The 25,878-nt window shown below is 41.8% G+C and overlaps 1 protein-coding gene across 2 annotated transcripts in view; it reads left to right on the top strand.

Moving 5' to 3' along the window:
• Positions 1 to 1,333: 1,333 nt before the first annotated feature.
• The window catches only part of MAGI3 (membrane associated guanylate kinase, WW and PDZ domain containing 3), a 248,042-nt gene continuing 223,497 nt past the window's right edge, over positions 1,334 to 25,878 (top strand). For both annotated transcript variants that reach the window (XM_030324312.1, XM_030324313.1), the window contains exon 1: positions 1,334 to 1,652. In XM_030324312.1, the coding sequence (XP_030180172.1) occupies positions 1,337 to 1,652 (316 nt within the window). In that variant the 5' untranslated portion in view covers positions 1,334 to 1,336. The remainder of the gene's footprint in view (positions 1,653 to 25,878) is intronic.

The raw sequence follows: 25,878 nt of genomic DNA on the forward strand, positions 1-25,878 counted from the left end.
CCTTCTGTGAGGCACTATGCAGATGTTTTACATGCGCCTCATGTAATCTTCACAATAATTTGGAGTGGTGTAATTGTCTCCACTTTTCAGCCAAAGATGCAGCGGCTCAGAGAGGGTGTCTAATTTGCCCGATGCCACACAGCAGTGTCTAGGACTCTATTTTACTTTCCATCATGGGCGTCCAATAAGATTTGTTGAATGAGTGAATGAACGAACGAACGAACAAGAAACATCCACAGAGCGCAAGTGATCGGTTGTAACCACCCTGGAGCCCCCGCCACTTCGGGCAGCGGACTCTGCTCTCTCTGTCTCTCCAGTAAAGTACACCCTCTCTTGGAAGTGCTCCCGGGCTCCACCCCCAACTCCGCCCCGCTCTCCAGCCACGCCTCCACCTCGGAGTTCTTTCCGCTGTTCCCAACCGAGTTTTCGCTTGGCACCAGCCGACGCACGGAGAGGGCCTCTCCCGGCCCTGCGATGTGTTGCGGGTTCCATTCCCCTGCCCCTCCCTTCGCCCTCCCTCACTCTCCAAACTTCTTTTTTCCACCCTCTTCAAACTTCACTCATCCGAGTGCCCGCCTCCTTCACTCCCACTAACCAATCGGTGGTCCTCGCTCTCGCCGAGGGTCCGCCCCCTGCCCGCTGGGGGCCAATCCCCGGCGAGGGAGCCGAGTGCCGGGGCTCGTTCCCAAGCGCCCGGCCTGTGACGGCAGCGCGCCGGGCGCCGCGCGGCAGAGGGGGGCGGGGCTCTGGATGAGGGATGGGCGAGGGCGGGGGGAAGGGAAGAGGGAGGCGGAGGAGGTTGCGGCGGGTTTGAAAGCGGCAGTTTCCTGGCAGCTTGGGCAGGCGTTGGTCTCCGCGCTCCAGCTCCGCAGCGGCCACGATCGATCCTGCGACGGGTCTACGCGCGCTTCTGCGCGCCCCCGACGGATTTTTCCCGTTCCGGCTCTTCCCCCTTCACCTCCCCGCCCCCCTGCTTCTGCCTTTCCCGCCGCTCCGCCGCGGAGCCCGGGGGCCAGCCGGCGGCCGTGACCCCGCCCGAAACCCCTCTGGAGCCGCCCGGGGACAGTTCCCCTCTCCTTTCTTCAGCCTCGCCCGGGGTGGCCCTCGCGCAGCCCGGCAGCTCCGGGGAGCGCAGCCGGGAGGGGCGTCCAAGGGGCGTCTCGGGGCTGGGAGCAGCCCGGCCCCAGCGGGCTGCGGTCGGGGGGGTGGGGGCGCCGGAGCGGCGAGGCCCCCTCGCCGGGCTGCACGGGCCGCCGGGCCCCCAGGCTGAGAGGGGGCCGGAGCGGCGCCCCCGCCGCCCGCGCGGGGTCTCCCCCATGGTGCAGCGGGGTTCGGGATGTCGAAGACGCTGAAGAAGAAGAAGCACTGGCTCAGCAAGGTGCAGGAGTGCGCGGTGTCCTGGGCCGGGCCCCCGGGCGACTTGGGCGCGGAGATCCGGGGCGGCGCGGAGCGCGGCGAGTTCCCCTACCTGGGGCGGCTCCGGGAGGAGCCCGGCGGGGGCACCTGCTGCGTCGTCTCGGGCAAGGCGCCCAGCCCGGGGGATGTGCTGCTGGAGGTGAACGGGACGCCTGTCAGCGGGCTCACGAACCGGGACACCCTGGCTGTCATCCGCCACTTCCGAGAGCCCATCCGTCTCAAGACTGTGAAGCCAGGTACGCCGGCCCTGCCTTTTCTGTTGCGGGGTCTGGGGGGGAAGTCGGGGTGGGCGTCCTGGGAGCGGCAGCCACTCCCCACCGCTTATCGCCCTGGGGAATCTTAGACTCCGTGGTTGCTCCGGACCCGCTGGCGAGGGGGAGGGGCGGCGATGGTGATTCCCGTTTTGCCGATGGGAAAACTGAGCTCTGGCTTGGCCAGGCTGCTCTGCAAGCTGTCATAGATTTGCAACCAGAAGCAATTTGGGTTTCCTAAACCTGTAGCCCTGTCTCCTACCGAGAGTTTTTGAGTAGAGGGAAAACGAGCCTTTTCCGTTCTCCTTTGTGAAGAAGGTCCTCCTGATTGTAGCATGTTCTTTGGAACAGTCTTACGCGTTTTCTAATAGGGAAAGAGGCTTTCTACTACTGAGGCACTTGGTGCCGGCGTTACTACCTAGTGTACGTACCTAGGAGGGCTCAGCTGCTTCAGTGTTTCTTCTGCACTAGCAACACCTTGGAGCTGACAGCCTAACTCACTCGGTCCAGGTGGGTTCAGGTGTCTGGGTATCGATGCAGTACAGAATGTGGTATGTGGCCCAGCAGTGTGTTCTTGCGGGGAGCTGTTGAATAGTCTGGGTTTCTAAAGAAGACCTAGGTGCCTCTTTCGAGTCACATCTCTTGTAAATCTTTGATTTTACACCGATTTTGTTGACGTGGTGGGTGAGATGGACCCCTGTTGCCCTGGTGTGTTTCATGCGAGTAAAATCTGCTGCCAAGCACATTACGTTTAGGTTTCAAAGCATTGATCAGACTGCGTACAGTGAAACCCGATAGGATGCAATAGTCCTTCTGTATTTGTTATTCACGGCATTGTTCCTTTCGGCATTGGTTAGAACGTGGTTCTGTTTTCTGAGATGCTTGCGGGAGAGAGAGAGAATTATGATCACAACGTTGTTAGGAATCAAACTAGTTTTGCTGAGCCTGCCCCACTGAATACATAGTGCATCAGAATATAATGGGCTGTTTAATTGTGACTTGGGCTAGAGGAATCAATCAGTCCATCCCTTGACTGCAAAATGCTAGAAAATTCGGGAGAAAATTTTAACATGTTCTCTCCCTCTCCCATTGTTTTTTCTTTCTCAGCAGCTCACTTTGGAAATCTCTCTTTCATAGTCCTTGGGCTTAATGGGGACTGATGGTTTGTGGTGCAGTATACGTATGTGAGTATTGTGTATACACACACACACACTCACATGTCCCTGTAATCTTAAATGAAGATTTTCTTCGTGTAATCTGTCTCATCATGTTCATTTAAAGCTTATGGTTTATGTATGGTTTTCTTTTTTATTGTTAATTTGAATAACTTTGGCAGACTTGAAACATCTTCTGTATAGTTTTGCAAATTCAGAAATTCTTAACTCAAACTTTTAGAGTCATACGTCAAAGGGGGAGGGAAGGTTTTGGGGGCTGTAATGGCTGTAATCTAGGGAGTCAAGCACTGTCTGTAATATGCAAAAGACTATATAACACAGCATTTACTAATCTAGATGTCATTTAGTTCAAATCCCATGAGTCAGGGAATAATGAGAACATCTGCATCATTGCCTTGTGTTTTGTTTTGATTAGTTGGGGCACGAATGAGAGTATAACTGTTATTTTCAAAAATAGTTTAAGATTTAATGGGAGGAAGTTGATGTATCCTCAAATTACTGTGATTCTTTTATAGACTGGGAGTATTGGTTTGGTCTGCATACTATATATTTTCTCAAAGTTTATATCAAATTTGAGAAAATAAATCAGAATTTAGAGTGTATTCAGTAATACGGATTAGCTGTGTTGGATGAACATCATATGCCCCAGAACGTAGTTGACAGTTTTACAGTAATAAAATTCTGCCCTCTTGACAACCTCAGGCACTGTCCTACTTCAAATGTTTTGCCAAAAAAGGGGAATAATTTATATTAATGGGTTGAGCATATTTTCTGATCATTAATTATAAAGGTTCTGAACACTACATTTATTTTTTTAAAGATCTGCTCTGTTTCAGTAATTTCTAAAGGATACCACTATGTGTCATCTGAGTTATTCTTGTTTCTAAGCAAGTTGTAATTTAAAGATTTTAATTTCTCCAAGAATAGTATCCTTAGGTTTCTAATGGGCTCATGTTAGGCATTAGATTAAATGGTTTTCTTGAATGGCTATGCTAAAACATTTGTCATAAAATAGCAAGATTTTTGCAGGTTAAGTACAAGATTTCAAAATTAAATTAAAGAAATTAAAGAGCCAAAAGAGGTAATTCCTAGAACTTTGGGTGTGATTAAAACCAGAATAAATACCATCTCCAATGGAGACAAAAATTTTATATTGTTAGGATTAAATTTGAAAAGTATGAAAATACGGAGTGAGGACATTTAAAAAGGAACTTGCTCTGCATGGTTTTTTTTTTCCCATTTTATTTAAACTCTGAGAGAGAAATGGATTTTCCAATTTAATAAGGAATTGTAAAGTGTACTTAGCACTGTCTCTTGTCTTACAGAACTATATTCATAACATACCATTTAGAAACTAGCACAGTACAAGAATAAACGTAACCATTTTTGTGAGATGTAATATTAGTGGGGGATGATCTCACGTTCATTGTCTTCTGACAAAGTCCATGGCAAAAGGATGTGTATGGATCCTTCCGTGTGTGTGTGTCTAGTACATGCTAAGGGGAGCCCAGCCAAAGCCAGCACCAACACCTGGGTGACTTGAGGTTCTTTCTAGCAGTGACCGTCTTTAGCTTTGATTTGGAACTTAACTTTTTTTTTACTTGCAAATTCCATTAAAGATTATAATAAAATAAACTCTTTAAATATGCTTCCTAATCCTAGGCATTTCTTGAAAGAATTAGGGAATTTCTTACTGGAATCTTACTCGTATTTAGTATTCACATAGTTCTTAGTGGTGAGTGCGTTTCTGCTTCTAAGACAGTCTTTAGTTTCACCCATTCCTTGGCCCAGCTGGTCACCTGTTTCTTAATTACAGCCCTGTCTTTTTTTTTTTTTTTTTTTCCTCTGCAAAGAGAGAAGTTTTCACTTGAATTTGAACTTTGTAGTTTCACAGTAGTAAAGGAAGTTGAACTTTAGACCTATGATGAAATTGTTTCATGATCTAGTCCTGTAAGCAGGATTAGTTTCTTTGAATTTATTTCAGAGCATATTTTTAAGCAATTTCTATTCTGATTAACGATAGAAGTAGTTAATTTGGTTCTCAATTTCTCCAGACTGTGAATGTACAGAGTTTTAGGGAATATTCACTTCTTCATATACATTTAAACACCTATTTCAGTGGTTGCGGATTATGTGGCTTTTATTTCAGAGATTAAGTATTGATATAGTAAGTACATGAAATCCTTGTCTACTGCATTATTATGCACACTCTACTTTCAGCTACCTTATGTCTGTTACTGTATCTAGAGAAGAAAATCATGAGGATCAATGTTATTGTTTAAACAAAGACTAATTTGAAACATCTTGTTTAATGCCAGTTAATCGTAGGTAAAAGTCTTTGCCATTGACTCTTTGAGCGTCTGCTTTATAGGGGAATTTTGTTAAAATGAGCACATTCCTAGAAATACATTCCCCATGGGTGGGGACACACTACTAGAAGCTTTTAAGTAAGGATGTTTGTCATCGATAACCCTACCTCCCTTTCTTTTCACTTTTGCATCTTTTTGTTTTTTTAGTTTAGAGGGGATTTTGGGCTTGTGAGTTTTGTTTGGGTAGTTGTCCTATTTGAAGAAGGGGAGAGTGAGAGAAGTTAGAGTTTAATTGCTAGCCTCCTAGGTTTCCAATACAAAAAAAAATTTTTTTTAACACCAGAAACTAGGGAACATAGCATTAAATTTTGATAAACCTTAAATTGGAAACTTTCCTGTTTTCTCAAATTTTGGTAGCATTTTTTTTTTTTTTGGGGGTCTAAAATTGGTCACAAGTAATTGAAGTAACTTCAGGTTCTGGACTCTTCATTGACACCTTTGATTCATATGAATAATGGGCTTTTGCCATAGACGCAGAAGAAACACTTAATATTTGGCCCCTTTCAGTTTTCAGATCATTTTTATTTCATTCAGCTTAATGCTAAAACTGATTTTTGTAGAACGGAACTGTGTTCCTGGGGAATAGAAATTGTTTTTCCTCTGAGATCCTGGGATGTGTTTTATAAAACCTCTTAATATAAGAGACAAATTTCAGTGTGTGTGTGTGTGTGTGTGTGTGTGTGTGTGTGTGTGTGTGTGTGTGTTTCCTGGTCTCTAATTTATGTAAGTTGATGATAAATCTGCATTTGCTCTAGTATCTGACTTACAAAGTCAGTGTATACCCTTCTCAGGTGAATAGTTTCATATAATATCTTTACTATATAACCCCTAAGTGCTTTATAAATTTTGTGAGCGCTTAGGGGTTTGGAGAGTATGTTGTAGGAGAATTTCATTTTTATGAGCCACTTCAGTATTTGGTACCAATTTCAAACTCTGCCAGTTTCCACGTCAATTTTCAGTTGTTTGTAATTTGATAAAGGATACGTGTTTTGGTATGGAAGACTAGAATGGTGACTCCTTTAATTAATTAGTCAGTTTTGGTTCTCTTCTGAACTTTCAAGCAATAATTTCCTTGTAATACTACATTTTGGCATAGAGGGGAAAAAAATGCCCTTTATTTAAAACTGCTCCTGAGGGTAAAGTTTTCAGTGGCTCGGAGGCGAGTGTTGTGAGAGACGTGTTTGTGGGGAAGAGTTGCTCTTTTTTTCCTTGAACGAATACTATTCAGAATGTTTCCCTGGAAAGGTGCTTATTTTACTTTATAAAGAGAAAACAAAAGATCAATTACTGGCACACATTCATTCCCTCAACAGACATTTGGTGGCGGTACCCCGTGTGAACCAGGGCTGGTGATATAAAAATATGAAATATAAAAGTGAATCAGAAATGGCCTCTGTCTTCCGAGAAGCTCACACTTTTATGGGAGCTTAAGATTCCACTGGTAAGGACTATCTGTAGGAAGGGTTTTCCCTTTTCCACTTTTCCCCTAGTACCTAAATAAAACTCTTTAGGTCAGTTTGAGAATGAATTTTGGTGGAAGCTACACTAATGGGTTGCCAAGCGCACTTCTAAAAAGCGGTGCGGGTTTACATGTTAGAATTTGGGTTCTCAAGTCATTCCAAAAAGAGGGAAATAAAATGTAGACACAATTATCTTTCGAAAAGCCCTCAGTTAAATTACTTTCAAAATATACTGTATGTTTTATTTACAGCATATTTTATACGTTGTATTGTGCCATTTGTAGGATAGGTACTGTATGTCTTGTTTCCACTTACGCTGAAACCAGTTGCTGTGTTTTGGTTGAGCACCAGATGAAATAGTTGGCTCGCATTCAAGAGTTGTTTTGTTGTGTTGTGTCTCTTTAAATAAAACCTATTTCTGGCACGCCTGGGTGGCTCAGTCGGTTAAGCATCTGACTTCGGCTCAGGTCATGCATGATCTCACAGTTTGTGAGTTCTAGCCCGCGTATGGTTCTGTGCTGACAGCTCAGAGCCTGGAGCCTGCTTTGGATTCTGTCTCCCTCTCTCTCTTCTCTTCCTCTGCTCATGCTCTGCCTCTGTCTCTCTCTCCTTCAAAAATAAATAAACGATAAAAAAAAAATTAAAAATAACAACACCTATTTCTTAATTTTAAGAAATTATCCCCATCTGGGTGTGCATAGTGAATTTGTAGGAGTTAAATGTGTACATGTTAAATGTGAAAGAACATTTCCTTTTTGTGGCTTGTTAGGGTCTTTGCCACCTGCTCTTATTTTCTGCCTTTGCTACCTGGGGAGAGAATTGTAAAGAATTTTGAACTTACCCTGGCTTTGAAAGATGGATGTATTTTCGTTGAGTGCAATTAGTATCCTTTTAGTAGTATGTAAGAAGCAGAAGAGAAAAACATGGGGCAAGAATATTCAATACAGATAGGTCTACAGTATAGTCTATCTCAATAGTGTGCGAGTATGTGTATAAAACCTTACTTTGTATAAATGCACAAAAACGGCATTATAGAATAATTGGAAAATGGAGAATCATACTAATTGTTTAAGTATGTAGGTAGTTCTAATATGAATCTTTTTATAAGGTTTTTTTTTTTTAATTGGAGCTTGAAATGTTTTTCTTGTAGAATAATGTTGGTAAAGTGCTTAATGCTATTTCTACCTTCAGCCTTATTCAACTCATAATGTAATGAGTATTTTTATTTAACCCATAATGTAGCTGAAATATTACCAGTAGTACTGTGCTTTATGGTAATAGGCTTTCTTGTGTTACCTTGGAAGCCTAGCCGATTTTATAGGAAAATGCAATTTCCTAGTCTAGTAAAAAGGGAACTGGAAATAGATTTCCACCTTAACTCCCCTTCTCTTTTGTTACAGTCACAGTTGACTGACTTCCAGAGAAGAGGGTCATACCATTATATCTCCATCCCCCCCCCCCCCATGTGTTCTGATGCATCTGCATTGCAGTGGTTCCCAGGAGCAATTCTGCCTCCCTCCCCGCTAATTTCAGTCATCCCATGGTGGGGATGCTTGGACTACATTTTGCTGGGGAGCCACCTGAGTGCCCCAAACTTTTTTGTGGTAATGTATTTGCGGTTCAGGGCTTTTAAAGTATTATGGAATGCAAATTGGAAGGAAATTTTGCTTCAGATTTATTGAAATGAGCATCTATTCTGTTTGGAGGCCGTCCCTCTTGTTTTGGGCATGCATTATGAACAGTAACTGACTTACTTAATTAAAACTTTCTAGCATCTTTGGCTCTTTGCTTTTTCATTGTGGAGATAATTTTAAACACGTAATTATTTTTCTTGCTTTCAGGAAGTTTGTGAGAGGGTACCCTGTTTGTCATTGTTGTTCTGATTAGGAATTACATGTGACTATGAAAAAGTGGGATTTTACTGCACATGATGGACATTTCACAGAAATAGTTTGATGGAATGAAAATACTCTGAAAGGGAGGGAAAAAAAAGCATTTACTAGTAAATGCTTTATTTCTGACCTTAGTCAAATAATTAAGTGAAATTGGCATTTTTTTCCTCTAATAAAATAATTTTTAAAAATCCCCTTTAATGGAGTAGCCTTGGAGATCTGTTACTCTTTGGATATGGTTTTCCAGTTTGCAACAGGTATCCGGTAATAGGTAGGTCAGATCTCATCAGGAAGGGAAAAAAAAAAATCCTAATTCACATGTCAATTTCTGTGTTTGTAAGGATTCTTTAGCAAGTGACAGAAACTACTGAGGTTAATTTAGGCTAAGAAATTTATTGGCTTACATACATGAAAATGCACGCCTACGGCTAGCTATAACAGCTAAATTCATGCTCTCAAGTGATGGTCGTTGGGACTATTACTTGGCTCTTTTCCTCTGCGTTGGCTTCTTTTTCAACTCAGATCTCCGTGTAGCAAGAAGGATGGTTCTGAACCCCCAAGTCACACAGAGTCCTTAAAGCTTCTCATCTTTGTTCTGGAATCCAGTAACAAATCTCATGCAGGGACTTTGTGCCCATCCCTTGGACCAGTTGTAGAGAGAGGGCAGCATGGTACCCTGATTGGTCAGGCCTGTGTGAGATGTCTACTGCTGCAGCTGGGAATAGAAAGCACAGTGTGATTAATAACTGTTCTAGAACCCCAGGAGATAAGGGATGGATAGTTCCTCAAAAGACGGGATGCTGGCCTCTTTTAAAAGATTTAATCTCTCCTACTTTGAAACCAACAGCAGTACCCAGTTGTCATCAAGCTATCGTTTTTTAAAAACCAGATAGACTCTAGACCCAAACTGAGGCACTCATTTTACTCAAATAGTTTATTTAAATATTACAATTTTTGAAGTTTTTGATTTAAAAGTTGCTTTTATCCAAATGGTCTTTAAGAGGTCAACATCCTAATTTAAAAAAATTTTTTTTTAATTTTTTTTTTCAACATTTATTTATTTTTTGGGATAGAGAGAGACAGAGCATGAACGGGGGAGGGGCAGAGAGAGAGGGAGACACAGAATCGGAAGCAGGCTCCAGGCTCTGAGCCATCAGCCCAGAGCCCGACGCGGGGCTCGAACTCACAAACCACGAGATCGTGACCTGAGCTGAAGTCAGACACTTAACCGACTGAGCCATCCAGGCACCCCGAGAAAATGATTATTAATCTAGTTAATGGAATTTTTAAAACTTAAGATTATTGTACCATTTGAACATGAAATTCTAAAATAATTGCTTTCCAGGATATTTTGCTTTTTTTTTTTATTAAAAAAAATTTTTTTTTCAACGTTTATTTATTTTTGGGACAGAGAGAGACAGAGCATGAACGGGGGAGGGGCAGAGAGAGAGGGAGACACAGAATCAGAAACAGGCTCCAGGCTCTGAGCCACCAGCCCAGAGCCTGACGCGGGGCTCGAACTCACGGACCGCGAGATGGTGACCTGGCTGAAGTCGGACGCTTAACCGACTGCGCCACGCAGGCGCCCCCAGGATATTTTGCTTTTAAGACAATGGTCTTCTTAAATATAAATTTAAGGATGCATTTTTATTGTATTTCTAAGCGTTTCCTAACAATACCTTTCAACCATGATCTCAAAGAAGTCAAACATGACGAGCCTACTACTTCACTGACTCTTGGAAACACTCTTACACTTAAGCGTGTACTGTGGTATCTGTTTAATCGCCTAGAAAGTTACTTGCAGACATTGTAGGATAAAATCAAACTACCTTTGTTTTTTCCAACCTCTACTGGGGGTATTTGGAGTGGAAGCTGAAAACTGGAAGAGGGGTGGATAATCCGAATATCTTTGCACACTATTTTTACCTTCTTGATTACCATATAAATATCTTCAACTTGGTACCATAAAAATAATGTTAATATCAACCTTCAGTTGCCATGAACAGTAGGAGTTTTGCAGTTTGGCTCATCATGGTCTGGTAGTTTGTATCTTTCGTGAATGTTGAACATTGCCAAACTAATGGTAAATATTCTGTACATCAAAACCAGTATTCACGGAATTGGGTGTGATTTATCAAGAATCATAGCATGATTTTGTATTTTCAGATTAGTTTATGTCCATCTTGGGACGTCTTTAGACCATATTTGGAAAATCACTGCTTCTACTGCAGAAGTCTATTACCAGAGTTCAGTATTAATCCCATATATTGATTGATTAAGCCATGAAATCTGTTAAAATAATACAATTTCCTTACTTCTGCTCACAGAACTGTATCTTAACCCATCTCTATAGCTTTGGGCAAAAGAACATTTTGTTAAAATATTATTAATTTTAGCTACGGATACTTTTCACTAGTTTCAGTGTTTTAAGTTGGAATGTCCATACTCCTTAAAAATTTAGTTTCCTTTTAATAGAGTTAGAATTGATAACTAGAGCTATGTCATAGTGAAATGCTGGTGAATGAAATGACCCATCAGCCTTCCTTTGGTGCCACCTCTAGGGCGACAACCTTGCCCTGGGTCTAATAGGAATATTCTGACTTGGGGACTTGTTGCAAGAATACTAGCTGCCGAGTACTGAGTAACATCGTATGTCTGTATGTTATACACCCACCTCATCGGGTTTATAAGGTTGTGTGTGTTGGCATACATATATTCCTGGAAAGAACTTTGTGTGTTGTCATTCTCTATGAGTCAGGTGTTATCCTCTCTCTTTTACACGTGAGAAAACTAAGGTGCAGAAAGATGAACACACTGAAGGTCTCAGACTCACGAGGAGGACTGTGAACTGAAATAACTTTTTTTTAAAACTTTTTTTAATGTTCATTTATTTTTGAGAGAGACACAGTGAGTGGGGGAGGGGCAGAGAGAGAGGGAGACACAGAATCGGAAGCAGGCTCCGGGCTCCGAGCTGTCAGCGCAGAACCTGACGCGGGGCTTGAACCCACGAACCGTGAGATCATGACCTGAGCTGAAGTCGGACGCTTAACCGACTGAGCCACCCAGGCACCCCTGACCTGAAGCAGCTTTGAGTCTTCCCTCTTCACTTTCCAGATAGAAAATTATTTCATTGTGTCTGGAGAATCTGCCGTACTTCCTTTTTCTCTATTAAAAGGAAAAACCCCCACGATTTTGAATTGTTCGAGTGGGTGTTAAATTCAGTAAAACATTGGGCAAGTACTTAAAATAAAAGCTTCGTTGCTTCTGTTTCTAAACAAAGTTTGTGGCAGTGCAGTTTAATCCGTATAGCCAAACTGAGTGATGAAGTAGTTATTCCCAAGAGTTACCAATCAGACAGAAAGTTAGCATTAATTCTTGCTACTGTTGTAAGATACTGTCCTCAGCAGTTCTGTGTCAAGGCCTGGATACTCTTAGCATAAATAGACTTGTGAAAATTGTATACCTGGTGCTGCAAATGATACCTTGTTCTCAAGTTTCGTGTCCACTCACTCTGTAATTCACTCACCAGGAAGGTGTTTGTTAACACACGCATCTTGAGCCAGGTGGCCTAAAAAATGCTCTGATGAGTGTACACCTGAATAAATTTTGGAACTCGGGATTTTTTTTACAAACATGCAGACTCTGTTCAAAGCATTCTTTGCTTTTAAATAAAATTCAGCTAAGCTAGATAGAAGAATAACTCATTGTATTCAAGTAGATCTCTCTGCTTCCAGGCTTCAGGAACTACACACTAAGGTGGTTCCATTGAAGAGGCAGTGAAAGCAGGTCGTGAGGTATTGGCACCTCTTAGCCTTTAAGTGTTTGTGCTGTTATGTTTTCTATTTGGGCTTAAAGTCAGCCGTTCAGCTGGAAGGAACCATAGCAATCCAACTAATACCCTTAGTCTACAGGTAAATAAAGTGAGGCTTAGCAATGGCACGTAACTCTGCTCAAGAGTCGTAGCGCAAAGCTGGCAGAGCAGGGACTAGAACTCGGGTTGCTTTTATTTTGGCTTCTGGCAGAAGCATTTCTGTAGGAAAGTTTAGTGAAGCTGGTGGGGGAGAAAAAAAGAAGTAACCTGTTAAACATCTTCTGTCTCTTTATGAGATCTGCCTGATTTTGGAATTAAGTGTCACAGGCCAGACTCGGTCTGTCATGCCATCCGCGTGCAACGAGTGTTGTTACGGCAGAGAAGGAGCTGGAGCACAAGAAAGAATTTTAATCGTTATATATAATGTCACAGTTTTCCAGGGCATTTGGAGCCTTACGTAATGCAGTAGTCTGTGGTTAAGATCTACATAGCCAGACAATTGTTGGCTGGTGTAACAGCTGTATGTTTGAGTATTGGTTCTTGTTAGTTGTTTTTAGCTTTGAAAAATTATTTCTCCTCTCAGAAAGATCCTCCACAAGGCTTTCACTGGAGTCCTTCTGAATGGGCGCCCTGTATGGCAGACTCGGGTTTCTCTTCTTGCCCTTCTCGGTGGGGTGATAGTACGAGTCCGAGTTAGCGCCGGCTCCACTTCTGTTTTTTTCCCTCGGCCTGACAAGGGGATGCAGTGGAGGAAAATGAGTTCTTAGGCTCGGGACTGCTCAGGGATGTGGTAGAGGAACCGTCAGGGGCACTTCTGGCTCAGGATCCTTGAGCTTGCCTGGCTGGGATGATGGTTGATGTGACTGAGATGCTCCTGCTGAGTACAGGACAAGTAGATGTCTCGGCCCACAGAGACCTGGCCCAGCAGAGAAAATACCCACCTGGGTGTGACAACACTGAAGAAGGGCGTCTGGGTGGCAGCGCTGGGGAGACTGTCTTTATTAGGTGTGACTTATGGGAACGGTGGCATCTTGCTTGGGCCCTTGGTGTGTCTGTGAAAGAATAGCATGGGTACGTGCTGTCAATCTACCATATATTCTTGCAGTATTGGCTGGGGTAAAGTGCAGGAAACAGAAAGGGATGCAATACAGGGAATTAGTTGCTTACGGAATCTTTGAAAGGGCTAGAGAGCTGGGCTCAGGCCAGGAATCTGGGAGCGACTTCTAGGACACCTTGGAACAACCTGCCATGGGAGCTGTCCCGTCTGCCACTGTCAGGAAAGTGGCAATCAGGAGGCTGCCACTGCGACTAAGGCAAGAGAAACCACTGCCCGTGTGAAGAAGGGGACCATAGCAGCCACTGCTGTTGCCATCATAGCTGCTGGAAGTCTGGAATGTGGTGTCTGGCCGGTGCCGTGGCAACTTCTTGATGCCTCTGAGCTGTTGACTAGAGGCTCTCCAATACCCTTGAAGCTGGAGCCTGGACGCTGATACGCCTGTGACCTTCTTTGCTAGCTGAAGACCGCTAAAAGCCACAGGCTGGTGGAGCTCTGCCTTGCTTCTGCCTTCCGTGTTTTGTGTCCTACGTCTTCATGGTGGAACCAAATTTTCATTCCGAATACTAGTCGTAAAGGAACCTGGAAAATAACAGTTTTTCGTTTTCCAGCCTCTGCATTTCAGGAAGGCATACTATAAGCAGGTGAATGCTGCATGCCAGCTGATGATCCCCACACATCTTTTTAAAGATCGTATTTAAATACACTTTAACCCTTTCCTGATAACTCATTGTCATTTCTGCGAGCTCCTCTTTTTGAAACGGGCCTTCGTTGGAATGATCACAGGGCTGATGGATTTTAACATCTCTGTCTTTGTACTAGCTCACGTCTGTCCCGCCTCCTGCCCCTGCTGCTGAGATATCTGTGTTTTATATCACTTGATCTCCACCTCCCCTACAAGCCGTAGGCATCCAGGGCAGGGAGAGCACCTCAAATGAAGCAACAGATTCATAGGCTGGTCAGCAACCTGTGATTTCCGTGGCCTAGAAAGATGAATGGAGCCAGTGAGAATCTTTCCTGGGGATGTGAACTCAGACAGAAAGGAAAGAATTTCCAGTTAAGAGTAGGGATTTCAGCTGAGGGGTTTTGCAGTGGTGCAGTGGAGTTGGCCGTACTCTTTTGCAAGACTGATGGTTAAATTTTCAGGAATTGTGTGAGTGAGTTGTCCAGGACAGCCATTTAACAACATTAAGTTGCATAAAATTACAGTTAAGCAAATTATGTTAAAAACAAAGGTATTTAATACTCAAAACTAATGATTTCCTTTTCTCAGCTTTATTGAAGTATAATTGACAAAATTGTAATATATTTAAAGCATACAATGTGAGGATTTGATATACATACACGCTGTGAAAGGACCCCCACAATTGAATGAACATATCCGCCCTTCACATATTTACTGTCTTTATTTTGATGAAAACACTTAAGTTAGTAAATTTCAGTTATGCAGTATAGAATTATCCACTGTAATCATCATGTTATACATTCGGTTGTAACATGACTAAGGTCTGAGAATCTAAAGTTTGCACTGTTTGCCAACCTCTCCCCTTTTCCTGTATCCCAGCCCCTGGCAACCACCACTCCACTGTTTCTTTTTAAAATATTTTTTTTTTTTTTAAATTTTTTTTTTTCAACGTTTATTTATTTTTGGGACAGAGAGAGACAGAGCATGAACGGGGGAGGGGCAGAGAGAGGGAGACACAGAATCGGAAACAGGCTCCAGGCTCTGAGCCATCAGCCCAGAGCCTGACGCGGGGCTCGAACTCACGGACCGCGAGATCGTGACCTGGCTGAAGTCGGACGCTTAACCGACTGCGCCACCCAGGTGCCCCACCACTCCACTGTTTCTATGAGAAGATTGACTCCTTTTTCCTTTTTTTTCTTTTTCTTTTTTCTTTCTTCCTTTCTTTTCTTCTCCCCCGCTCTGCTCCCCCCTCTTCTCCCTTGACTCCACGCCCTATTTTATTTTAATACATTTTACTACCATCTGTGCTCTTGGGTTTCTTTACATTTATTATCTCTGAGTGGTGGAAATGCTATATAATAGTATGGGGAGGGAGAGTCAAGGTTGGAAAGGCCATGCTAAACTATGTACCAACTAATGTTATGGGAGAAGAAAGTATGAGTGAGCAGAAGAAATGATGCATGCTGTGGGCCTGAGGGGTGTTCATAGTAGACCGCAGGAGGGAAGGACCACAAACTCCACTTCCCAAGGTCCAGGATCATTCTGGAGTCATCCTATGGCTCTAACCTCCAGGAGGTGCAGCCCTACCTGTTTTATTCCCTGTTCTTGGAATTGTGTGAAATTTTGAATTCCTCTGTGTTATCAACCTTAATAGAACACTTTGGAATTTTATGGTATTTTATTTATTTATGATTCTGTGCCTTTTCTCATGAAGAGGAGACCATGTGTTGAAAGTTTGGGTTCAGGTTTTGTGGGATGAAGATTGAGGTAAAGAAGGTCAAGAGGGGCAGGAGCAGTGTGATGTGTGGTTATTTCCGGAGAGGAGCATTTGTACCTTGTAGTTTTTGGTCTACATCCCTGCCCCAGGTACATTTCGTATTAGAAGATTGAAATCTCCACTGAGGGATGGCTACTGTAAATGTATATATTTCACTCTGTGGTGTTTTTCATGTGTAAACCGTTCACAGACTGGTAGAGTTACTTGTACACGGAGTAGCATGTTACTGTGTAAATGCCCTAAGCCTCAAAGGCTAGAGAGAGTCTTGGGGCACAGGTAGTCTCTCTGGCTTCTCTTGTAACTCACTGCCTCAGCCTCCTCGGCTGCCTTTGATCAGCTGCTCCCTCTCTGCTCATCTCTCCAGTTTTGTTTTCTCTGTACTCTGATTGCTTCTCCCATGCGTCTCTGCTTTCCAAAGAAAAAACTGACCTTGGAGAGATCCTGCCCGCCAATCGCAGCGTGCCTTCACTTCCCCACGTGGGTTGTCCGATCTCAGGGGGTCAGGTGGAAACCTAGGGTGGCCTTCATCTATTTTCTTTTATGTTTGTCCTTGCCTAGATAGTCGGGAGCTGCCCTGTACCCCCAGAACATGTGTGTGTATGTTTTTTCTATTTCTGGAGTTGGAAGCATTCCAGAAACCTGGTCTCTAGGTAGTATTTTATTTGATGTCCTTGTTTTAGAGGTTCAAACTGGACTGCACATAGTAAACAAACCCTGTCTTTTAAAAAGTCATCTTAAAAAAAGTAGTGATTGGACGGGCACCTACCTGGGTGGCTCTGTTGCTTGAGTGTCTGACTTCAGCTCAGGTCATGATCTGACAGTTTGTGGTTCAGGGCCTGGGGCCTGCTTCAGATTCTGTATCTCCCTCTCTCTCTTTGCCCCTCCTCCACTCAATACTCTCTCTCTCTCTCTCAAAAATAAACATTAAAAAAAGTAGTGATTGGAAGTGGATCTTTGAAAGGCCAATAGATAATCTCTTAAGATCATTTCTTACTCATTGAAAGCATAAAAAGTTGCCTAACTATGGCAGTCTGCTGTTGAAATTCTTGTTAGCATTCTATCACTTTATCAGTATTAAGGAACTTCTTACTATAAGTAAACAATATAGAAATATTTTATCATCCCCCCCAAAATAGTAAATGGGAATAGGTATAATTTTATTACCTGCAGTTTGCAAACTTTTCACCTCCTAAGATACTACTTTTTCTCTATCACTGGCACTGGTGGTGATTAGAGAACATCTATGCAAACAATATTAAAAGCTCACAGCTCAGGGGCCCTGGGTGGCTCAGTCGGTTAAGTGTCTGACTTCAGCTCAGGTCATGATCCCGTGGTCCTCGAGTCTGAGCCCTGCATCAGTCTCTGTGCTGACAGCTCAGAGCCTGGAGCCTGCTTCGGGTTTCTGTGTCTCCCTCTCTCTGCCCCTTCTCCCCCGCTCGCACTGTGTCTCTCTCTGCCTCAAAAATAAATACACGTTAAAAGAAAAAAAAAGTTCACAGCTCTTCTGTGGCCATTTTCTAACTTTGGGGGCCTGAGTACTTGAGGTGATAGGGTCAGAATTTCTTCTTTGTGCTTTTATGGAGTCCCTCTCTTTAAACAATGGTGCGGCCTTGCTGAGCTGTTAATTGGCTTCCTGCTCATAACAATAATTTGTGAAAGAACAGTTGTATTAGTGTGTGTGTGGTAAGTGGTCCTCACATACCACTTAGCCAAACGTTTCTTGTCCTGATTTTTCACCTCAAGCTGCTCTAGGAAGCTTTTCACTAGGGGGAACAAGAGTATCTCCATTTCTGTTGTCCTTGTTGTCTATTGGTTCTTAAAAATAATGGAACTAAATAGAAACACAGGGCTTGGTGCATGTAACTTTACTTTACACACCACAGTTTAGGGCCAGTTGTCTTTTTTTTAGGTTCCTAGAGGTGAAATTACAACCTCCAGACCATCTTTTGGCCAAATCCAAACAGATTTTTAGTAAAGTTTGATGGAATTTTACATAAAACTGTGGCCAAAGCACAGTTGAGTTGTAGGACTTTAAAATGTGGGCTTGGAATCAATCTGTGGTGGGATCTCAGTTCTACCACTTATCATCTGTTACCTTGGACAGATTACTTAGAAGCCTCAGACTTCATCTGTAAAGTGAATATAATCCTGCATATCTCATAATGTTGAAAAATATTGTGTTAGATACAATTGGGCAGGATGTTTTTCCCTACTGTTTTAAAATGGCCCAGAAAAATCATTACTATTATTTTATTCATGACCCTTGTTTGTAACAGGTTTAGAATGTTTACTGTTTTAAATCACTGACCTAATTACATTTCTCATAATTATAATGCTGTTAATTCAACCATAGAGATAACTAGGAGTTATCCTGGAGAACTGGGACCAGTAATGAATATGGCTTTTCTTATTAAGTATCAAAATTCAGAAATATACGTGGGTCTGCCTTAAAGATAAATAATACCTTCATGAGCTGAAAAGTGCAACTTTAGGTAATAATGCAGTGTATACCTAGGTTGGAATTGTGTGCCCCCAAAAGGTATGTTGAAGTCCTACCTCCAGGACTGCAGTTTAGAAGTACGGTCATCGCAGACATAATTAGTTAAGATGAAGTCCTCCTGGGGCGCCTGGGTGCCTCAGTCGGTTAAGCATCCGATTTCGGCTCAGGTCATGATCTCACGGTTCGTGAGTTCAAGCCCCATGTTGGGCTCTGTGCTGACAGCTGAGACCCTGGAGCCTGATTCAGATTCTGTGTCTCCCTCTCTTCGCCCCTCCCCCATTCAAGCATGCGTGCATGTGCACACTTTCTCTCTCTCTCTCTCTCTCAAATAAATAAAACACTAAAGAAAAAGTGAAGTCCTCTTGAGTAGGGTAGGGTGGGTTCTTCAGAGAAGAGACACCTGAGGGGGAGGATGCTGCCCGACCACGTGACTGTGGAGGCAGCGCTTTGAAGGGCTGCACCTGCCGGCCAGGGCCACTAAAGATTGAGGGCTACCCCCAGAAACTAAAAGAGACAGAGACTCGACCCAGGATCTTGGAGAGAGTGTGGCCCTGATGGGACCTTGTCTGTGGACTTCTAGCCTCCAGAGCTGTGAGAGAATAGATTTCCATTGTTTTGAGCCACCTAATTTGTGGTACTTCGTTACAGTAGCTTTAGGAAACTACTCTACCATTTTATAATGATAAATATATCCCTGCTATTTAAGAGACATCTCTGTATGGAAAAAAGAGAAACATCTCAGTGCAATGGAATTACCACCTTCTTTATAACCTCTTAAATTGTGGATTAATATGCTAGGTGTAATCAAATATATTTTTTATTTCAGCAATTAATATGATCGATAACAAAAGCTAATTACTGTATAAATTCCCTCAGGCTGAAGGACTACAACATTGTAGAGTAGGTGATAAGTCACTTCCTTACATGGGTTTCCTTGCTCACGTTCCCCACCTTTGCCTTCGTGTGTACCATTCTGAGGGCAAGTGAACTAGTACCACAGTCAAATGTAAGAGCATAATAATGTTTTCATTCGGCAGAAATTTACTGAACATCTGCTAAGTGCTTGACCGTATTCTAAGCATTGAGGATATGGCCATAAAGCAAATAAGCTCTCTTACGGAGTTAGCATTGCAGTTGGGGAGGTAGATAATAAATAAGAAAATATAATCTAATGCCGCAATAATAGTTGTTGCAGTAGCAAAGACTTCAGTAGCTCTTACTATATGCCAGACATTGCTTTTAAGTGTTCTCCTTCATATTCATTTAGTCTCGCAAGGACCCTATGAAACTGTTTTATCTCTGTGTTCAATCTGAGAAACCCTAGGCACAGAGAAGCTAAGTAACTTACCCTAGGTCACACAGTTAAGGAAAGTACAGAGCTGGACCCTGAATCTAGGCAGGGTCTGTGTTCATAAGCGATGTACTCTACCCTTCTGAAAAGCATAGATCAGGATGATGAGGTAGAGAGTGTATTGTTGAGATTGGGTGGTCAGGAAAGGCCTCCCTGAGGTGGGGACAGGTAAGCCACAAGTTGAATGACTGGAAGGAAGGAGTCTGCCGAGTGAAATTTTTGAGAAGAAACCTTGCTGTCAGAGGGAATTATTAAGTACAAAGGTCTTAATGTAAGAACTGGGTGTGTCATAGGACTGGAAAGGCCAGTGTGACTGGTCCCTGGTAAAGGAGGGGAACAAGCAATAGGGCTGAGGTCGAAGAAGTCGGCAGAGGCCCGTGGGGGTCCGTAAGCCATGTTAAGGGTTTGGATTTCATTTATATTCATAGTGTCACCAGAATGTGTAGAGCCGGAGAATGATTGGCATACATTTCAAAAAGTCACTGTTCATGATTTGGGAGGAGCAGGAGTGGAGGAAGGGAAGGAGGTGAAGGTCGGCTTGATCCAGCATACAAGTAGGGACGCTGAAGCTAAGGGGATGGACTTGAGAGAGGTCTTGAAAGAGGAGCTAATGGGACTTGGCTGATTGTTTGCAGGTGAGGGAAGGAACGACCTTCAGGGTAACTTGGAGTTTTTTGCTTTGAGCTTTGAGGTGAGGGTGTGTGGTGGTGCCATTTCCAGGAATAGGAAAGATGGGAGATTGGGGCTAGTGAAGAGGTTTTCTGTGGAGGAGGTATATCTGCCATCGAGATTACTTTCTTAACTCTTTACTCTCCTTCCTTTATTATATGTTAACCCATCCCCATATCCATCTGTCAGTCCTGTTTCTTAAAACGCCTTTCAAAGTCAGTTGTAGTCATCAGTACGTTTTCCCAAGGCAGGTTTTTAAAATCTCCATTTTTCTCATTTTACAGACGAGAAAACTGAGGTGAGATGCTCGAGGTCGTGTAGCGAAATGTTGGCGGATCTAGGATTACCATGCAGGTTATCATCAGTCTCAGACTCTAATTTGATTTTATTTTAACATATATATAAGAACAAAAATGAATTTTGGGGACCGGACAAGTTTTGCTGCCAACTGGCGTATATGCTAAAAATCTCTTGGACCCAAATTTCAAAGACCAGATGCAAAGGATGTGGTACTACTGTTGCATTTGATTGGATTACAAAGTGAGCGTATCGCTTAGGACTTGTTGGAAAGTACAGTATAATGTAGAACTGAGAACGTTTTCTGATAGTTGGTCCAGGAATGTAGCTTGGGATTCTTCCAAGCATTAATCCTCTTGTTGGCAAAGCCTTTGCATTTAATTAGCAAATGTTCCGTGCATGCCTACTATGCTCTAAGCCTCACGCCAGGCCAAGATACAACAGGGAATGATTCATTTCCTTTCAAGGAATTTAGCCTTTCAGTTTTGTTTCAATTTCCTCAAATCTCCCTCTATCGTTTGCTGTATGTTTGTTTAAAAATGCAATAAAAGCTGTAGTTTAAAAGGTAAGAAGGTTTATTTAATCTAGGTAAAATTTCAGCCTCTGTGGCAAATTTATATGCATATTACATAGGCTGCAGGTTTTTCATTTGCTTTGTGTGAGCACCTTGTTTTCTAAGGAGTGAAAATAGGCCATTTTAGTCTCTAGCTGATGGAATTAACTAGCTAGGTTATCAGTGAAGTCAGTATCAACCTTGGAAGTAAATAGTGATTTGAGTTGTTATAGGAGTATGAGACATGTTTATCTTCAAAAGTGACACTTAATTGTCTTAGATTGATGTTATTTTTGTGCTTCCTTGTAGAATAAACATTTTCACAATTTATTGACTTCTGATAGTTGAGTTTTAAGGAAATTAACCCAGTAGAGCGTTGTGTTCTTCCCGTACTGTGGTTGCTGTCTGTTTTAACATTTAATATCCTCCAACAAGTCTCTTGCTCTTATCTTTCCAAACTCATTTCTCATTATTCCCCAGTACAGATACTCCGTTACAGCCAAACTAAAGTGTTTGCCCTACTTCTTCAAAATTCTGTCTTAAACTTATTTCCTTCAGAGATTTTTTTAGGATTAATCTGTTACAAATTTTATTTGTATACTTTGCAGCTCCAGGATACTGAAATGGTTCTGTACTTTGCCATAATACATTATTAATTTTATAGCTCTTTAGCTCGGTAACTGAGACTCCATCCAGCGGACCGTGGTGTTAGAATTGGTCTATTACCAACACTGAGGAAAGTGCTCAGATTTGCATTAATCAATAAAAACACTTTCTAGACTGGAAGGCAGTTCTGTACCTTTGACCAAGAAGAGCTTCACCTTGGTGGAAGGTTCGAGAGGAACAGTTTACTCTCCCTGATTTGTTTAGGAAAAAGAGAAGCAGATGGAATTTAGCTCCTTGTCAGTCATAATTAGAAAAGTATAGAGGGCAAGAATGCAAACTGGTGCAGCCACTCTGGAAAACGGTATGGAGGTTCCTCAAAAAACTAAAAAGAGAACCACCCTACGACCCAGCAATTGCACTACTAGGCATTTATCCACGGGATACAGGTGTGCTGTTTCGAAGGGACACATGCACCCCCATGTTTATAGCAGCACTATCGACAATAGCCAAAGTATGGAAGGAGCCCAAATGTCCATTGACAGATGAATGGATAAAAGAAGCTATAGTATACATATATATACCTACAATGGAATATCACTCGACGCTCAAAAAAGAATGAAATCTTGCCATTTGCAACAACACGTATGGAACTAGATTGTATTATGCTAAGTGAAAGAAGTCAGAGAAAGACAATACGATTTCACTCATGTGGAATCTGAGAAATTCAACAGATGAACATAGGGGAAGGGAAAGAAAAATAAAATAAAAACAGAGGGAGACACACCATAAGAGACTCTTAAAGTACAGAGAACAAACTGAGGGTTGCTGGAAGGGTGTTGGGTGGGGGGGAGGGGCTAAAAGACAGCCAGACCTAGTTGAATTAAAAAAGTTAGTCTTTTTTTTTTTTTTTAAACTTAAGTTTTGGAAACCGAGTCCAGTAAGGGAGGGAGATGTGATATTATTTATATAGTTCCCATAAACTGAATTGTGTACCTTGTTTTATAAAGAATAAAACTCATGTTACGAATTTTGTCTTTGACATCTGATTTGTCCCCGTGAACTATTCCTGAGATTTTTACACTTAACACAGGAAAGGTTGGTCATCATTGGTACCAGTTTGGTCAAAATCAAGTAGGATGTCTGGGATAAGACTTCAACACCAGCATCGCTGGTGTTAGGGAGAGACAGGGCTTAGGGCAAAGGTAAGATTATAAAGTGAAATTAGTGAAAATTAGTGAAATTAGTATTTGGTACCACCCTGACCCCACACACCATTTTCTCTGCTCTCATCTTCATTTTTACTTCCTGGTGGGTTCCCCCCCCCCCCCCCGTGTCTGTATACTCACTGTCTTTTGACTGTCTAGTCTCAGTACCGTCTTCCTGGCTGGCACTCCCTACCACTTGGCATTTTCCCATCATATAGTAGAGAGGTGTCAAGAAAGTTCTCTGATTAACCTATACGAAGTAACACTAAACTGATGTGAGGAACTATCCCAGCCAGACGTGCTCAGGGACATTTTCCCCTTCACGTCCTGTATGACTCGAAATCATAGAATTTCAAGCAGTGCTGTTAAGAACTTTTCCTCAAATCTGCCTGATTTAACTGACTCTGGAAAGTATAAGGAAGGTACCTGTGGTTGCTAGTTCCTCTTTCAACATTGCATTTCTTCAGGCACTTTACGTTTCTGTTGCCTGCGGGCTACCTTCCCCCTTCTGTTGTCTTACCAGATTGCTTTCTGGAATGGTGGGTTGTTCCAAATAAATGGGGGGAGCGCCCTGTAGTTTGAGTTTATTTTGTAAGAACTGAAATGTAAGTCTGCTTTATCTTTTCCGGGTGACAGTCCTCTTTGTGGGGTTGACAAGCCTCTCTTTCTGTTACAAAGGAGTTTAGAGCATGGATTTTGGTTATTGGTCCTAAATTTGAATTCCTGCCCTGCCACGGTTCTGCATTCAAAAGTTTCGTAGAATATAAAGAATCAGGACAAAAAGAAATGACCCAGAAGCAATCATTAACATTACTTTTTCTTTTACTATTTTATTTTGTCTGTGACATTCCTAGACATGAGATTACCTGGTAAAAAAATATGAACATTTTTGGACATCTTGATAACTGTTACCTAATACTTTTTCATTGTACCATTCTGTCTTCATATCTTTGGAGTTTTATTTTCTTTTTCAGACAAATGTCAGATCTTTTAGCCCAAAAGAGATTCTTCTTTTGGTTCTAAAAGTCATCCATTGTTTTGGATTGTTTACTAAATTATTTAACAATGCAGGAAAACTTCAGCCCTCACCTCACAGCAGTAACTGTCATGTAGATAAATGATCACCATATACCAGGTGGTTAGCCCTGCCTTGGTTGCTAAATAGCCCAGTGAGGATGCCAAAAGTATCTGTTGGTGATTGGTTGTGTTCTGTCTTCTGCCTAAAATTTTGCCATGGGTAAAATTGCTTTGATCAACGGAAGATAGGGTCCTTTTACTCTGTATGTAAACATCTCTAATTTGGATATCTGGCACTTACCTCCTCACTTCCCACTTTCTGCCCTCCTTTAGCCATAGCAGATGGACCTTGTGTAAAAGCGGAAGTAATCTTGGCTATACAACCAAAGTTGTTGATATTTCCATTTTAAACAACTGAATCAGTCTTAAGTTTTGAGGCAGTAAGTAAATTAAAATCCAAAACCAGTCCTGGGGTAAGCTACCAATAAATTGCCAAAATGTTTAAAAACACGACCTTGACAAATATAAAAGCTGTAATAGACAACCTATTCTTAGAAACTTAATCTCTGTTGAGTGGCAGTGTTTCAGTATTAAAGCTGAGCTGTTTGGGCACATTGACCTTAATCTAGTGGAAAGCAGTAGGCTTTGACATCGACACACAATCTCCATTTTAGTAACTACAAAATGCCTTGTTTTTAAATTATTGTTTCTGAACCTTGTATTTTCACTGATGACTTCTGATAGTATAATTATGCACCTCTATTATATCTTTTGTCAGAAGGCTAATTTGTAAATAAAGACTGACTTTCATGTGTCCTGTAACCTGAAATAGTATCTGAAAGTGTCTTTTTAATTCACAATGATTCTTGAAAAACTGATGAATTAAATGAGCTATAAATTTTGTTAGAAACTGATTTCTAACTTCTTTGAAGGGAATTGATTTGTTCCTTGGTTTCCTCTTTGAATCTTGAACAAAAATTAATTTTTAAAGGATGAAGTTGAATTTTCTCTTCTGTTTAGTGTCCATATAAAAATAAAAATAGATATTTGCAAATAAAAATATTTACATTTAGTAATAGTAATACAGTAGTTCTGTGAATTACCTTATTTCAATCCAAGTTAACATATATTGCAAAAGCAGGTTTAAATAAAGTAAATGATGTTTACGTGTGAGATACTGCTAGATGCTGTAATTAAGACTTAAGAGTTTTTTTCATATTTGTAACATTAATTCCAATCGTTAGGTGAAATTTGGTATATTTTCTTAATAAGATGAACTTATTGTAAGTTTCACATACTTATTGTAAGTATTTGGGTGAATGTATTACTAGACGAAATAATGAAAATCTGAAGCAATCCTTGCATTTTCAGAAACAAGCAATTGTTAATTGTACATCCTTTTCCCTAGTGTTTTTGGGTAGCCTTTTTGTAAATGCTTAGCTAGTAGTCTTTTCAGGAACACAGTACTACTAATAACAAAACTAAGCAATTATAACTCAAATGGTCTTTCTGCCCAAAATTCATTTAAATGTAAAGGAATTGGTTTTGTGTTTTTGTTTTTATTTACCCAGGCCCTTTACTTTATAGATTGAATAATTTATTTTACTTTTAATCAAATCCTACCGATCCACCTGCACACATGTGCCTGATGGAACCCCCATCACTGGTTATTTGCGGAGGTTTGTGTATACCAGCAATAGAGAATGATCGTTTCTCCTTGTTTCCTGAATTCCTGACACTATTCAGATCCTTTGCATTTTATGCTCAGACTGTTTACATCCACTGTGATC

This window comes from Lynx canadensis, chromosome C1 (genome assembly GCF_007474595.2).
Source record: "Lynx canadensis isolate LIC74 chromosome C1, mLynCan4.pri.v2, whole genome shotgun sequence".
In the NCBI taxonomy this organism is placed as follows: Eukaryota; Metazoa; Chordata; class Mammalia; order Carnivora; family Felidae; genus Lynx; species Lynx canadensis.